Raw genomic sequence first — 15,352 nt, 5'->3', positions numbered from 1 at the left:
CGTTTAGATTGAAACCTGACATCTGCTTCAGCCCTTTTTTCTTTTCACTTTTTAACAACTTTTTACATTTTCTTTATTTTTGTGAAATATGAAGTTCTGGTTTATATTCTAAAGAGTGCTGCACATTTACCTGATGGCAAACGGAGTCCGTTGAGGCAGAGTCATGGCAAAACTTCAAATTCGAGCAGACGATCAGTGACACAATCATCTGTTCATTCACTTGCCCATTAAAGCGTACTGTGCCACCTTGCATGCGTGTGCCAGGCGGCCCTCTTGCCTGAACTTTGTTAGTGGAGGGCCTGGCATGGGATCAGCCTTAGATCTACCTCCTCTGGAGAAATGCAGGAGCCACTAGAAATGAGACACTTTCTAATTCCAGCATCCGTGCACCAATGACGTGCTAAGTAGTTGTGGATGACGAGGCTTCTAAATGAGCAGCAGAATTCCCTCTCACCATAGACGCACTAGTGTGACACACAGAACAAGTGAATGTACATGAATGCAAAGTGTAGAGCAAGTGAACATATGCTAGCCTGAGGCATTGAACCAGTGTCCGTATGTTAATCAGACCCATACACAATACAACCATCAAAGGCACCCCCACCTACAGACTCCGAGGACCACGCACCGTCCTTTGTGATGCTATCACGGACTTCGTCGCCCCACTCGCCATAGAATCCAAGTCCTACATCTTCCTCTGAGACCTCAACTTCCACCGGGACAACTCCACAGACAAGAACTTCACCAACCTATTGGAGCAAATGGACAAATGGGCCTCACCCAGTTGTTTACAGGCCCCACACACAGAGCAGAACACATATTGGACCCTATCTTCATGTCCAGCAACAGTCAAATGAAATAAATGCATTTTATAAATCGCACACATGCCTGAAGAGTTCTTGGCTCTAACCAAACGGAAGGGAAAAAAAGTAAAGAATGGAAAATACAACCTAAACAGTATCTACAGATTTAAGAACCATGTCTTAAGATTCTTCCTATTGGAGGACAAGGAAGTGCATGTCTTCAGATGAAGTGGCAAAGCGTTTCATCGTTTAGTGGTCCCATAGATAAAACTTCCACCGACCCAGCGGGCACTTTTGTATCTAGGGACAACCAGATTGAAAGCTGATAAAGGCCGTAGTGACCTAGATGGAGGGTACCAAATGAATTTATTTTTCAAGTTTTCTCGTCCTACATCATGCAAGGCCTTGTAGGCAGTACACCAAGCCTTAACATCAATGCGCTTATGTACTGGTAGCTAGTGAAGTTGAATCGGAGCTTTGGAAGCGGATTACTGCCTAGGAATTCCAAGTAGTAGCCTTGCCGCTGAATTCTGAAGGATATGTAATGTATTCAGTAAATGTTTCTGCAGATTGATATACACTGCATTACAATAATCAACTTTTCAAAGGAGGAGAGCACTGACAACTAATTTCCTTAGACCTTCTGGAGCAAAAGGAAAGATCTTTCTCAAAAATGTTAGACTGAGGAAAGATGAAGTCACTGTATTTACCTGTTTGTCAAACGACAGATGGTTGTCAACTAAAAAATCTGGGAATTATACTTTTGATACCGGCACAGGTGCATTTCCTAGCTCAGATGGCCACAAGTCTGGAGACCAAAAAAAGATGATGTTACCTAACGGCTAAACCTCAATTTTGCCTGAATTTAATTTTGAGCAGTTGTTTGACATCCAGTGGCTGACATGCTGCATGCAGTTGAGATAGTTTGCAGCTGATTCCTGTTGGTTTCCAGATATGGAAGCACAATCTGTGTATCACCTGCGTAACTAACAACAGAGAGCCCAAATCTTTTGACGAGTGGCTAGGGGCGTCCCATGTATGTTGAAAAGGGTAGGACTCCATGATAGACCCTAAAGGACCCATAAGGAAAAGAGAATGAACTGGAAGAATACCCATCCATTGATACTAGTTGCTCTCTCTCTGAAAGAAAAGATTTAATCAGCGCAAGAGCAGTGCCACTGATAACCAGTACCTCTACATGGTCAATCAAAATCTTTGTTTGACCGTGTCGAAAGTTGCCGAAAGATCTAATAAAATCAATGCTGCAGGGCCATCTTTGTCCAAGATGGCTCCGAACTCCTCTGATACAGTAATCTATGCTGACTTGGTGCTATGTTGGCTTGAAAACAAATTGAGAATGGCCCAATAATTTATTGAATTTGAGAAAGTAGTTAGTTCCTTATTTATTGCCTCTTCCACCATCTTAAATGGAAAGGGAAGACGAGATAAGGGGCGATAATTGCCAGAGTCCAAAGGATTAAAATCTATTTTTTTTAGCAAAGGCAACACCGAGCCACCTTCCAATCTGTTGGAAAGTATCCTTGAAGAAACATTTTGTTAAAAATGATGATCACAGGTCTAGCTATAGTTATTGAAACCAACTGAAGAATCTTTGGTGGACAGGGGTCCGAAGGTGACCCGGAACGCATAGTTAGAATAAGATCCTAAACTTGATCCACAGTTAAAGGGGAAAAGAAAGAAAGCGATAGTGAGTTAGAAACAGATGGTGTCCCCATGTGAGTCTGTGGGGGAAACCCTTCCAAAGACTGGTGCAATGGCATCCAGAGATGACACGGGCTTGCACCGGGGTTCTAGGAAAGGTAAAATATCCAGCACTTTCACCTCAAAAGCAGACACAATATTATCGTATAAGGCTTGATGGCTATCAGAGTGGTCATTGACTTTGGTGAGTTTTCTGACCGTAGAAAAAGTTCTTTAGTAGATTTCTTGGCCGATAAGCAGGTTTCTCCACAAAAATCTGAGCGTGGTATTCAGAGATTTTTAGTTTATGAAAAATGTTTTCCGTGGGGGTCATAATTTTGCCTCCTGCAATGTTCTTGGCATCTGCAAAGCTGTTTCAGATGTTTAGGATTCTACCAAAACCAAGGTTGGTAGGGGATTAACCTCCTAATACAGACAGATTTAGCATAGGCCAATTGATTAGCTGCTGTTATAAACCAAGAATTATACTCCGAAATATCATGGTTGAAGATTTGAGGCAGTGGGAAGTGTTAACAGATAATCAAATTATTCTGCCTCAATTTTATGCCCGGAATAGCAGTTTTTAATAGCGAAGGAAGGAATTGATTTAGGCATTTTAGCCTCACATTTCAAGTTAAAGATTACTGCGCTGTGGTCAGACCAGGTTACAGGTAGAGCCTCTGTAAAAGCTAAAGAGATATTGTCAGAAAAAATGCCATCTAACGTATGGCCAGCAGAATGAGATGGAGCAGTGACCAACTGGGACATTCCAAGGCTATTCTTAAGGTCTAACAAACCTACCGAGTGTCTATCATCCAAGTTTTCCAGATGAAAATTAAAATCGCCGGGAATCGTAAAATCGGCAAAATTAGCCTAACTCTCGAGCAATTGACAAATGCTATCTAAAAAGGCAGTTCTCAGACCTGGAGGTCGATAAATTAAACCATTAAAAGAAGCAAGGTTGTGAAGAATGAACTTAAAATTCAAGGCCTGGTGGTCCGTGTAGGAAGGTACAGCAGAAAAACTGGCAGAAAGATATCTTTGACACACTAACCGTAACCATCTCCTCTCTTTCCAATGCCATCTAATCTGAACAGTGAGTGACCAACCGGAATGGCTAGAACCAAGCCAGGGCCTGAGCTCTCATCTGCCAGTCTCCGTGATGAAGGCAAGATCAATATTGTTAGTTTGAAGGCATTCAAATAATTTTTGTTTGTTTTTAACGAGAGACCTAGCATCGATTTAGAGTACAGCACAGAGCGCTTACTTCAGATGAGGGATGTTCAGCTTTCCTGACTGGGCTAACTTTGGAGTTATAAAACCTTAATGAGTAACCATGGCAGGTCCAACCATTTACAGTTTTCAAAGGGTCATACAGAGTACAATAATGATTCCTACCATTGGGACACAAATCAAGAAGGTCTTCGCTGGTGTAGTGAGAGGGCCGACTAAGGTCTGATCGCAAACCAGCAGCATGGCTGGCGATGAGCGCCGTCCGAGCATGGACTGTCGCAGATGGGCTTGCCTTTGGCGTGCCTTCGTGCACCAGCAGCACAGACGTGTGGTTTGGCTGCTTTTGTATCTCAAAAGCTGAGGCGGGAAATGGGGGGGTGTGACCAAAGTGCTGCTTGACAAAAAATTGTGAGGGGAACTGAAAAACTAAACAGGAGTCCAGCAACCCTGTTTGAAAAGAGACAAGCTCCCTTGTCCACTGCAAATACTGGTAAATAAAATCAAACTAACAAAATAAGGAGAAGCCACTAATAACTCATAAAATGAATGAATAATATGCACAAAAAAATTAGCATATGGCGCCAATGTACAGCGGATACGGCAGCCAGGCATCTCCTTAAAAGACTCACTAGCGCAATACAAGGAAAGTATTTGGAAGGGCTAGACTTCTGTTGTAGACTGGACTGACCTGAACTACCACTCCAACGTTCCCTTCACCATCACAGGGTCACCATGCACCTCCCCCAACCCCCCCAGCACCTCCTTCTGCAGCTGTAGAAAAGTGACATAGACCAAATGGATGGACGCCCTCAACACTGTTCATCCTGACGCCCGACCAACCTGGAACAGGCAATCAAGAACTTCAACCCCTGGATCACCAACACCGCTGACCGAGGTGCCCCCATCAAAGCAGCCAAAACCTCAGATCCACCAAACAAGTCAGCTGGCGCACACCGGAAATCAGGACAATGAAACGCAGCTGTAAACAACTGGAGAGAAGATTGTGAAAAGGGATGCTTTTGCAGACCGCATCGAGGCGAGCGCCAAACACACCAAGGAACTCTTCACCAATGTCGGAGAGTTCTCCTGCCAAACAGCCACTGAGAACACAATCCCTACCTCACATAACCTCTGCGAATCCCTTCCACATCAAAATATCCGCCATCTACTGGAACTTCGAGCCATAACCCACTGACTCCCTCACTCCAACAGAAGACTCCCTCTCACCAACATCTCGCTGTATAGGAACAACTTGTCACTCCCAACACTACAGCCATCATGAACTCCCACCACTCGGGAGAACCCATTGACCTGTGCCTCAACCGTTTCTTCAACCTAGGAAACAACAAGATCAGCCCCCAGCTCACAACCATCCTCAATGCATCTATCACCACAGCCACCTTTCCTGACACATTGAAACATGCAGAGGTCAGACCTCTCCTCAAGAGACCCACCGCAGATCCCAGTGAACTTCAGAACTACCGCCCCATTTCGCTACTCGTGTTTCTTGCCAAGTCCTGGAGAAGGCCATCAACCGGCAGCTCACTGAAAACCTGGAGATAAACAACCTGCTACACTCCTCCCAATCTGGTTTATGTGCCAATTACAGCACAGAAACTGTTCTGATTGCTGTCATAGACGACATACGACAGAGAAGAATGTATGGTCCTGACACTCCTCTACCTCTCCGCAGCCTTTGACGCTGTATCCCACCACTCGCTCATCAAGAGACTGCACCATATCGCAATCAAGGGAGACTCTCTTATATGGTTTACATCATTCCTCACAGGACACACGCAGAGAATCCTCCTTCCCCCACCCCCTTCACCCCGGAACCCACAATTACCATCTGCGGCTTCCCTCAAGGCTCATCCCTCAGCCCCACCCTCAACACCTACATGACCCCTCTAGCCAGCATCGTCGGAACCCACAATATGAACATCATATCCTCCAGCGATGACACCACCTCATCCTCATCCTCTCTCTCGCAGCAGACCCCAACCCCACCAAGACAAACTTCCACAACTGTATTAAGAACTTCGCAGCCTGGGTTAAGAACAACTGTCCAAAGCTCAACACGGACAAGACCGAAGTGCTGATATTTGGCAACCACGCCTCTCTAGAATGACACCTGGTGGCCATCGGACCATTGACCCACCCCCACACCGGAATACCACGCCCGAAACTTCAGCATCATCCTGGAAAGCAAACTTGCCATGAAATGACAGATCAACACAGTCTTCTCTGCCTGCTCCACACCCTCCGAAGAATCTTCAAATGGCTCCCAATAAGTACAAGTAAAAGTCATGCACGTCCTAATCGCCAGCTGTCTGGACTACAGCAACACACTGTACGCAGGAACCACCACAGAAATCATTAGAAGGCTCCAGACGATACATAATTTTGCAGCCAAATTGATCCTCAACTGCCCAAACGGAACCTCTTTACCCAACAACTGAGGAACCTCAATTAGCTCCCATCCAGAAAAGATACAAATTCAAACTACTGGCACGCCTTCAAAGCCATCCACGACCAAGGACCAGCATACCTTACCCACCCCCTGAACTTCCACCAAACATCCAGAAACCTTCGCTTTGCGTCCCTCGCCCAGACACCTTGCATCCCCCGTCGCCACAGTGGAGGCCGCTCCTTTTCCCACCTCACACCCAAGTCCTATAACGCCCTTCACCTCCAAACCTCACTTCAGGAAGAAACCTAAGACTTGGCTCTTCGACTAAGCCCAGGGACCTAGCCCCTGGATACCCTCACGGGTGATAATCCCATATCTACAAATACTGATTGATTTTAATGATTGATCGATAGATCCAGTATTAGCACAGTAGCCAGAGAACCAGTGTTTGCACAGTAGCCAGAGGCATAGAACCAGTGTTTGCACACTGTTGAGGCATAGAACCAGTGTTGGTACACTAGCTTGAGGCATAGAACCTGTGTTTGCACACTAGCTTGAGGCATAGAACCTGTGTTTGCACACAAGCTTGAGGAATAAATCAGTTTTTGCACATGAGCTCGAGTCATAGAGCAATGTCCGCACGCTAACCACACAAACCTTTCAGGTGCGACAAAGCATACATGCTCGCTAACTACACAAACCTTTCAGGTGCGACAACATTCTTGCTAACCACACAAACCTTTCAGCTGCAACAAAGCATACGTGCTCGCTAACCACACAAACCTTTCAGCTGCAAGAAAGCATACATGCTCGTTAACCACACAAACCTTTCAGCTGAGACAAAGCATACATGCTCGCTAACCACACAAACCTTTCAGATGCTATGAAGCATACATGCTCGCTAACAACACAAACCTATCAGATGCAACGAAGCATACATGCTCGCTAACCACACACACCTTTCAGATGCTATGAAGCATACATGCTCGCTAACAACACAAACCTATCAGATGCAACGAAGCATGCATGCTCGCTAACCACACAAACCTATCAGAAGCAACGAAGCATGCATGCTCGCTAACCATACAAAACTTTCAGCTGCAGCAAAGCATACATGCTCGCTAACCACACAAACCTATCAGATGCAACGAAGCATGCATGCTCGCTAACCACACAAACCTTTCAGATGCTATGAAGCATACATGCTCGCTAACAACACAAACCTATCAGATGCAACGAAGCATACATGCTCGCTAACCACACACACCTTTCAGATGCTATGAAGCATACATGCTCGCTAACAACACAAACCTATCAGATGCAACGGAGCATGCATGCTCGCTAACCACACAAACCTATCGGATGCAACGAAGCATGCATGTTCGCTAACCATACAAAACTTTCAGCTGCAGCAAAGCATACATGCTCGCTAACCACACAAACCTTTCAGCCGAGACAAAGCAAACATGCTCGCTGACCACTCAAATCTTTCAGGTGCGACAAAGCATACATGCTCGCTAACCACACAAACCTTTCAGCTGCAACAAATCATACATGCTCGCTAACCACAGAAACCTTTCAGCTGAGACAAAGCATACATGCTCGCTGACCACACAAACCTTTCAGCTGCAGCAAAGCATACATGCTCGCTAACCACAAAAACCTTTCAGCTGCAACAAAGCATACATGCTCGCTGATCACAGAAACCTTTCAGCCGAGACAAAGCGAACATGCTCGCTGACCACTCAAATCTTTCAGGTGCGACAAAGCATACATGCTCGCTAAACACACAAACATTTCAGATGCGACAAAGCATACATGCTCGCTAACCACACAAACCTTTCAGCTGCAACAAAGCATATATGCTCGCTAACCACACAAACCTTTCAGCTGAGACAAAGCATACATGCTCGCTAACCACACACAGACCTTTCAGATGCAACAAAGCACTGGCGACTACCAGCTGCACAAACCTCTGTGGTGACATAGTATAGGCACATCCCTCTCCAAGGTGACCAAGCATCACAAGTTGCACAAATGCTATACAATTCCACCTTCCTTGGTTAACTCCTAATGATGGAAGAATGCACTGGTTGGCAGGCACCTCAGTACTAAAGGCTGCAGATTCTTTGTCTTGTTTAGCTTCCTTCTGCAGTACTCAAGCCTGTAAGTCTGTGTTTTTTTGAGAGGTGCAATTCCTGATCTCTGCTCCCCTTGTCCAGAGTGCTCTACTTAATGCGCATTGGGCAACCTTGACCTGCTCACTGCATTTTTTTAGTTCAATCTCTACACGGTAGCTTGAAAGGATCCAGCATCCCTCCATCCTGCACTGTAGAAATAAGGCGGGCCTTAAGATGCTGTTCATAACATCTGCGGTTGGGAGAAATTGATTTTGCGCCTCGCTTACCTCCATGTTTCTTTCCTTTCTGTTGCAGAATGTCAAGCCCCTTGTGTTCTCTGGGATCCAGCCTACAGGCATTCCTCACCTGGGCAACTACCTGGGGGCAATCGAGAGCTGGGTGCAGCTGCAGGAGCAGTACAGCAGGGTCTTGTACAGCATTGTGGACCTGCACTCGGTTACCATCCCGCAGGACCCCTCTACCTTGCGGCGGAGCGTGCTTAACATGACGGCTTGCCTGCTAGCGTGTGGAATCGACCCTGAGAAGTCCATACTATTCCAGCAATCCGAGGTCAGCTTATTCTCATTTTATTTGTTTTGTATGAGTACAAATATGTAAACTCTGTGCCACTTCAGGGTGATTTCACAAGGTAAACCTAAATGTACATAGATTAAATAGAATATATCTAAATACAGATAGAAACAATCTGCTTATTTTCTGGTGTCTTGGTTTCTCTGTAGTCCAAGACATGGTGGCCACCCTTACAAGCGTCTCATGCCAGATTTGTGAGCACAGCTGTAGAGTTGTGCATGTTACGTCTTCTGTCTGTGTCTGTGTGTGTGTGTGTGTGTGTGTGTGTGTGTGTGTGTCCAACCTATGCGAAAGAGAAATCAAAGCACTGGATGAAATGAGCTGCAAATTGGGAGGTTGAACTTGTCATTTCTGTAGCATTTTAGAAGTCTGTCAGTTTACTGTAAATGTAAATTGATACTTATATAGCGCACTACTCACCCACAAGGGTCTCAAGGCGCTTGTACGAATACCGCTGTGGAACCCATCCTGGCTTTCCCTGTGAGGTGTCCACTCCTGGGCACCCCCAAGGTTGAGGCCAGGAATCCTTAGCGTTGTGGGGGCCGTTGTGGAGATTAAGCAAGCTATTGCCCAGAGTTGCAGAGTGGGACTCCATGATTGGAATAGGCACCGAGGCGAGAATTGTCAGGTCCGTGGAATTTTGAGCCCAAGACCCGCCGAGGCGGGGAATTGAACCCTGGTCCCGGGCTAGACCTCTGCATCAGGGTCTGCCGCTCTAACCATTGAGCCACACTTCTCCTAGTAATGCATGTCTTCCTTGCTTTGTCAGGTTTTACTGTATTGCCTGTTGGACTAGCTCCCCCAACCGGCCTCGAGAAAGTTGGGCTGGCCGGGGAACAGTCTCGTACATAATTGCCAAGTGGTCCCTTGTCTTAAGTGAACGCCTCTACTGTTTTTTTGTGCAAATATTAAGAAAACTTGGACTGGTTTAAGACTACCATTTGCTAACCGATCACAGCCTTAAATTATTTGAGGAATTTGTCCCTCTCATCAAGAAAACAGCATGAATATCTGATTCCTTGCACGTTCCTCCTAACGCTGCAGGCATCACTAACTCAACCACTGCCACCACCCTAGGATGCAGCCTCACCCCACAGCCAGAGCAATTACTTCAGATTTACATAGCCATGTTACCATCACCCTCGCCTGACTATATATCTGACCTCCCACCTGCCTCAACCACTGTCTCCCCAGAATGCTGATCCAGTCCCCAATAACCACTGTCATACCATTAGCCCTTCCTCTCACCCATCTACTGAGCTCTCCCCCTCCTAACGTCAATCGTTCCTCTACCCACCCCTATGCTCTCTTCCCCAATATATCAGCACCCTATTCCCAACATCATCATCACCCCCCCCCATCCGCTGCTTCAAGACCTGACAACCCGCCCCCATACCTTACTAGAATCCGACTGGATGAGATTACTAAAATCTTGCAAGATCTCAAAGCAGACTTGCATAGACTCATTCACATCACAACAGAGGTGACCAGCATTCAGTCTTAATAAGGACTATAGAACAAAGACTCTCATCAATGACCCCGTCATATCTCCAACACCCATCCCTTCCAACCTGTCCTTTCTTCCCGCAACGCCTATGCAGTTGATTTGGTGAACTAGACCTTATCCCAATCAGCTCATGCAACCGTCTAGACAGAAAGTCCCTCTATCTGACAACAGTATCCAAACCCTCCTCTTGTCTTCTAACTCTTCACACCCTGATAACACCGATAGTCCTGCATGAGATATTGCTGACCGTATCCTCACACATGATCTTGACCTGATAATCCTGACTTAAACCGGGCTGAAAGACTCCTCTGCTCCTATCCTTGACATGCTAGTTGTAGGAAAGTAGGATCTTCTTTTATGGTTAGCCCCCACTTTTTGCCTGGTGCTATGCTGTTTCTGACTAGTCTGACTGGGATCCTGCTAAACAGGACCCCAGTCACTGTGCGTTCTCCCCTAAATTGTTATGGTAAGTACTTTGGTACATCCCAGATTGGATACTGGTGTATACTTATCAGTCCTTAGTATATGGTACTAAGGTACCCAGGGCATAGGTACACCAAGGGTCCCCCATGGCTTGCAGCATGTATATGCAACCCATGGGAGACCACTCAAATTAAGACTGCAGGCCTGCCATTGCATCCTGTGTAACCTGGTGCTAGCCCCACTTACGAAAGATATCGTTTTAGGTTTCCCTATATCTAAGGCCCTAGAACAGGCCTTTCAATTCTGAAGGCAGGGTGCTCGGTTCTAAGTGTGAGGGTGCCCCGCATGAGGAGGACACCCCTTCAGCCTATGAAGTCCATTCTCCTGGGTTGTAAGTGAGACAGCCTTCTTCCGGAAGAAGAAAACATACAACAGAGCTTTCTCTGGGGCTGCCCCCAGAATCTGGAACTCGCGGTCGCCGTACATCAGAAGAAAACCTGCTCTATCAAGTTTCAAAAAGGACGTGAAAACGTTCCTAATGGGCAAATTCCTACCTTAATCTCTCTCGGCGCTTCTGAAGTTTCAGCAGTCCAGCGATTTGCTATTATCTTGTACTTGAACTCTCCGGGATTGCCAACTCTGCTCTTATATATTTAAACCACGTGATTCCTTTTTTAGTGACGTTGCTTACCACCCTGGATTCTTTTCCACCTCACTGTCACTTTAAGGTCAAAGGCTGTTGCCTGCAGTTTCCCTCTGCTCTTGCCATCGTCTTCCTGCTATCCCCCCAAATGTTCTCCTGTGCGCCTCCCCTCTTCCCTGTCTATAGCCTGTTTTCTCCCCCTCAGGTTGGGGGAACTCTTGACTGACACCTCTACTGGGTGCCCTGTCTGCAACTTTGAGCCCTCCTCCTTGATATTGGGCCCGGCAATAACTCAGGCTATCTCCCTTCCTTCTTGCTTACATATGAACACCTTCACTATATTTCTCATTAATACCAGATCACTGGGGGGGGGGGGGGGGGGTTGTCCATCTTCTATATATAAATAAAAATGTAAATGTTAATTTGTTCAAAATGGTACACTTGGCGGCCAGTAATGCTTGGGCAATGTCCCAGCCCTTCTGCATCCGCAAAGAATCTTAGTGTTCTAGTTCACAACAACCTGTCCTTTAATCATTAGGTCAATAAGACTGTGTCATCCTGTTTTTGGGTTATTAAGACCCATGGGAAGGTATTTCCATTCCTCTATTTTTGCGCGTAAACAAGCGGCTGTAGCACGGATTATGTCCAGGATGGTTCATTGTAACGCGCTCTAACTGGACATTAACAAGACCGCCATTGATACGTTGCAGCTTGTCCATAATGCTGCAGCACGACGTTTTGGATCTTCCCAAATATTATTCACTCTCTGATGCTGTTCGGAGACTGCACTGGCTCTCGGCTGCCAGACAAATTGTATTTCAGGCTGTATGTATTATTCATAAAGCACTTCAAAACTCGGGCCCTGTGGGAACTAAGCCTCTCTTCCACCGGTATGTACCCACTAGACAGTTGCGTTCTGCTGGTAAAAACCTGTTGGTTATTCCTAGGTTTCACAGGGCAGGGTGTGGAGGAGAGCCTTTGCTGTGGCGGCATCTAAGCTTTGGAACACTCCCCCTCAATCGATGGATTTAACCCAGATCTGTGACTGGGGGTGAATGTTTGATTGATTCAGCATTCTGTCCATCATCTGTTCTTTTTGCATTTGTCGCCATTAGTGGGAAGGGTATGCCCAGACCTTGGCTCTGTGCTCGCTACGCCACCAGATTCAAGCTATCCTCGCTGATGAGGGGTGTTACCCCAAAACCGGTCCCAGGATGCTATTTTCTGGTCTGAGCTCGACTGTTTCCATGAGGAATGGGGTCAAGACTGATTTGCATATGGCCATGTCTGAACTGGGGTGGCAGAGTGGGCTAAAGAACAATGATGGATTCAACCCAGATCAGTTGACTGGGGGTGAGTGTCTGAAAAGTTTCAGCGCTCTGTCCATCATCTCCTTGTCTTTGCTTTGTTCGCCCTAAGTTGGCAGGGTATGCCCAGACGTGGGACCCGGCTGATGAGGGGTGTTACCCCAAACCTGTCCCAGGATGCTTGTTTCCGGTTCAGGGAAGACCTGGCTTGGCAGTTCGGGCTGGACTGAGGCACAGGGTCAGACTGATTTGCATATAGGTGTGTCTGAACTGGGGTGGTGGAGTGAGCTACAGAACGATGATGGATTAAACCCAGATCTGTTGACTGGGTGTGAGTGTCTGCTCCAGAGTCATAACCCTCAGCAGTGGAGCAAAAAGTGTGTGTGTGTGTGTCTGTGCACAACATAGAGTACTTTCCTGCACGGAGTTAAAGGTGTTTTATCTGTGTAGAAAGATAAAATATCAGTGCACTTTTGTGCCTGTAGACTAAGGTCCCTGTCCCTGCACTATGTACAAACCGGTCCTTTCTATAGTTGGACCAACCATCCCATTGCTCTCGGCTTCATTGTCCAAAGTGAACATCTGCTGGGCAGTTTCAAGTGAAGGAGTTGCCTTCTTTTCAAGTGCTTTGAGGATGTCTGCTGTTTTTGCAGTCACTGAACCTAGCTAGAAAAATCTGTATATGCATACATCGAGGCTGTAATCTTACCTTTCCGGGTCGTGCTGTTAACAAAAAAAGGGGGGGGGCCTAATCAAAGGAGACATGCCACTATGGTGTCGTCCTACAGGAGCAAACAGTGACTGGGTGTTTGCGTGGTATGCCTCTTAACTCAGTACCTCATTTTGTGCCATGAATGTCCAGCTGTAACTGCACTCCTTGTGGTTTTTCTGTGGAAATCCAACAAATGTATTGTGTTTTTAGTCACAAAATTGTGAATGCAAATGGGATTCCAAAGGTGTATGCCCCCTCTTAGAAGGACTCATATGATTGAATTAACCTCCAATACCCAAGTACCTCCTCGGCCTTAACAAAGAAACTGACTAGATGGCGTCTAAATCATGACCAGCCCTTCTCTGGCTGGGAGGTCCCAAAGGTTACTCTGTTCACTATTCCTCACGGTACAAGTCTTCTAACACATTATTTGCCAGCTGTAACCCCTGGAAGCAGACCTCCAGGCAAGGACATGCACCGGACACCTCCAGAGAGAGGAGCTCAGATATGGGATTTGGGATGATGGGGATTCCAGCCATCTGGCTGCAGCTCTGTGATACGAATGATGCACTGAGTATCGTTCGTCTTCCAGATCCTTGGCATCAGTCACCACAGGATGGGGTTCCTGATCACAGTGGTGTCTGTCAGAGTGGGAAGAAACCCTTCCTATGACGGTCAGTAATCCTACCTGAGAAGCTGCCGCCGTGGGCCTGGTGGTAGACCGCCAGCACTCTGTGCCTTAGTAGATTCCCCGTCTGTAGTGGGGCTGGCACATCACTGCACGCATTCTCACTGCTGAGGCTGGGAACCCTACACGGAGTCTCTCTGCGTGGCTGCGCTCGTGCACCATCTGGACGGAACTGCTCATTAATTTCCCATCACATTGAAGCAAATTAATTTCCCATCATGTTGACCCTTCTTTCCACAGCCAGCGAAGCAAACTCGCTTTCTAGGTCTGTGTCGATCAGGATCATGTCAGCTCTCCAAATTCATTTCACATATTTCTGTTAAAGAAACACCATCATCTAATAATAAAAATAAATATTTTATATTTATCTACTTCTAAAGCATATTACGTTCTAAAATATGGTGTTTAAAACATTACAATTATGCTTACGTGGTGTCTTGGGCTGGTATCTCGGGAACGGAACCTGAGGGATCTCACTTACAGTTAGAAACAGAGCAGCATCTCACAGGCAGTGGCTGAGGCCTTCTGTAATTAATTCTCCTATTTAATGTTAACCTGTGTCCAATTTTCACACTGACGACAAGCTAAACGAAGGCCTCAACACAGGAGAAGGAATCTTTGCATGTGAGAGTACGCTGTGTCGAGGAAAATCTTGTTGTGATTAAGTTCTCTCGAAAAGAAGAAGGTTGCAGCAGGAACTGGAGAGGATCCATAAAGACATACTAGTCTGATGTGAAGGTCAAGATTTGAGCCCACCAAGGAACCAAGAGTGTTGCAATCTGTGTAGCGAAGGAAATCATGCTGTGTAGTGAGACCTGACACGCGTTGGATGGGCGTTCAATAAGGCAAAGATACGCCCAACTGGATGTCAAGACAGCAGGAAGTGGCGCTTTCAAAGACAGATCAACTCAACCTCTTGTCAAAAGCAGATCAAGCTCCGAGCAGCACACTCCAGAGATGACCGCAACCTCGCTTACGAAGTTATTCTGCTGTACCGTTCTTTGAGTTTGGAGAACGCCATCTGCAAAGGCCTCTGGCAATGCATGCACAACTGATCTAAGAAAAAGACTATTGCATCAGCAAAGACATCACGTGCAGCTATTTTCTTGCTGACCTGTTAGGCCTCTCCATATGTCTTAGAAGAGAAGTTTGTCACATGAGTGGCTGGATCACGAAACGGAGGCGTGAGCTGGTCCATTTGGGAATGTTACTGT

At 46.4% G+C, this 15,352-nt stretch overlaps 1 protein-coding gene across 1 annotated transcript in view; it reads left to right on the top strand.

Moving 5' to 3' along the window:
- Nucleotides 1-15,352, top strand: part of LOC144772211 (tryptophan--tRNA ligase, mitochondrial-like) — a 93,903-nt gene that overhangs the window by 14,528 nt on the left and 64,023 nt on the right. Inside the window, exon 2 of the mRNA XM_078656355.1 lies at nucleotides 8,583-8,837. Within this exon, the coding sequence (XP_078512481.1) occupies nucleotides 8,583-8,837 (255 nt within the window). The remainder of the gene's footprint in view (nucleotides 1-8,582; nucleotides 8,838-15,352) is intronic.

This window comes from Lissotriton helveticus, chromosome 8 (genome assembly GCF_964261635.1).
Source record: "Lissotriton helveticus chromosome 8, aLisHel1.1, whole genome shotgun sequence".
Taxonomy (NCBI): domain Eukaryota; kingdom Metazoa; phylum Chordata; class Amphibia; order Caudata; family Salamandridae; genus Lissotriton; species Lissotriton helveticus.
This window is presented reverse-complemented; position numbering and strand designations above follow the sequence as displayed.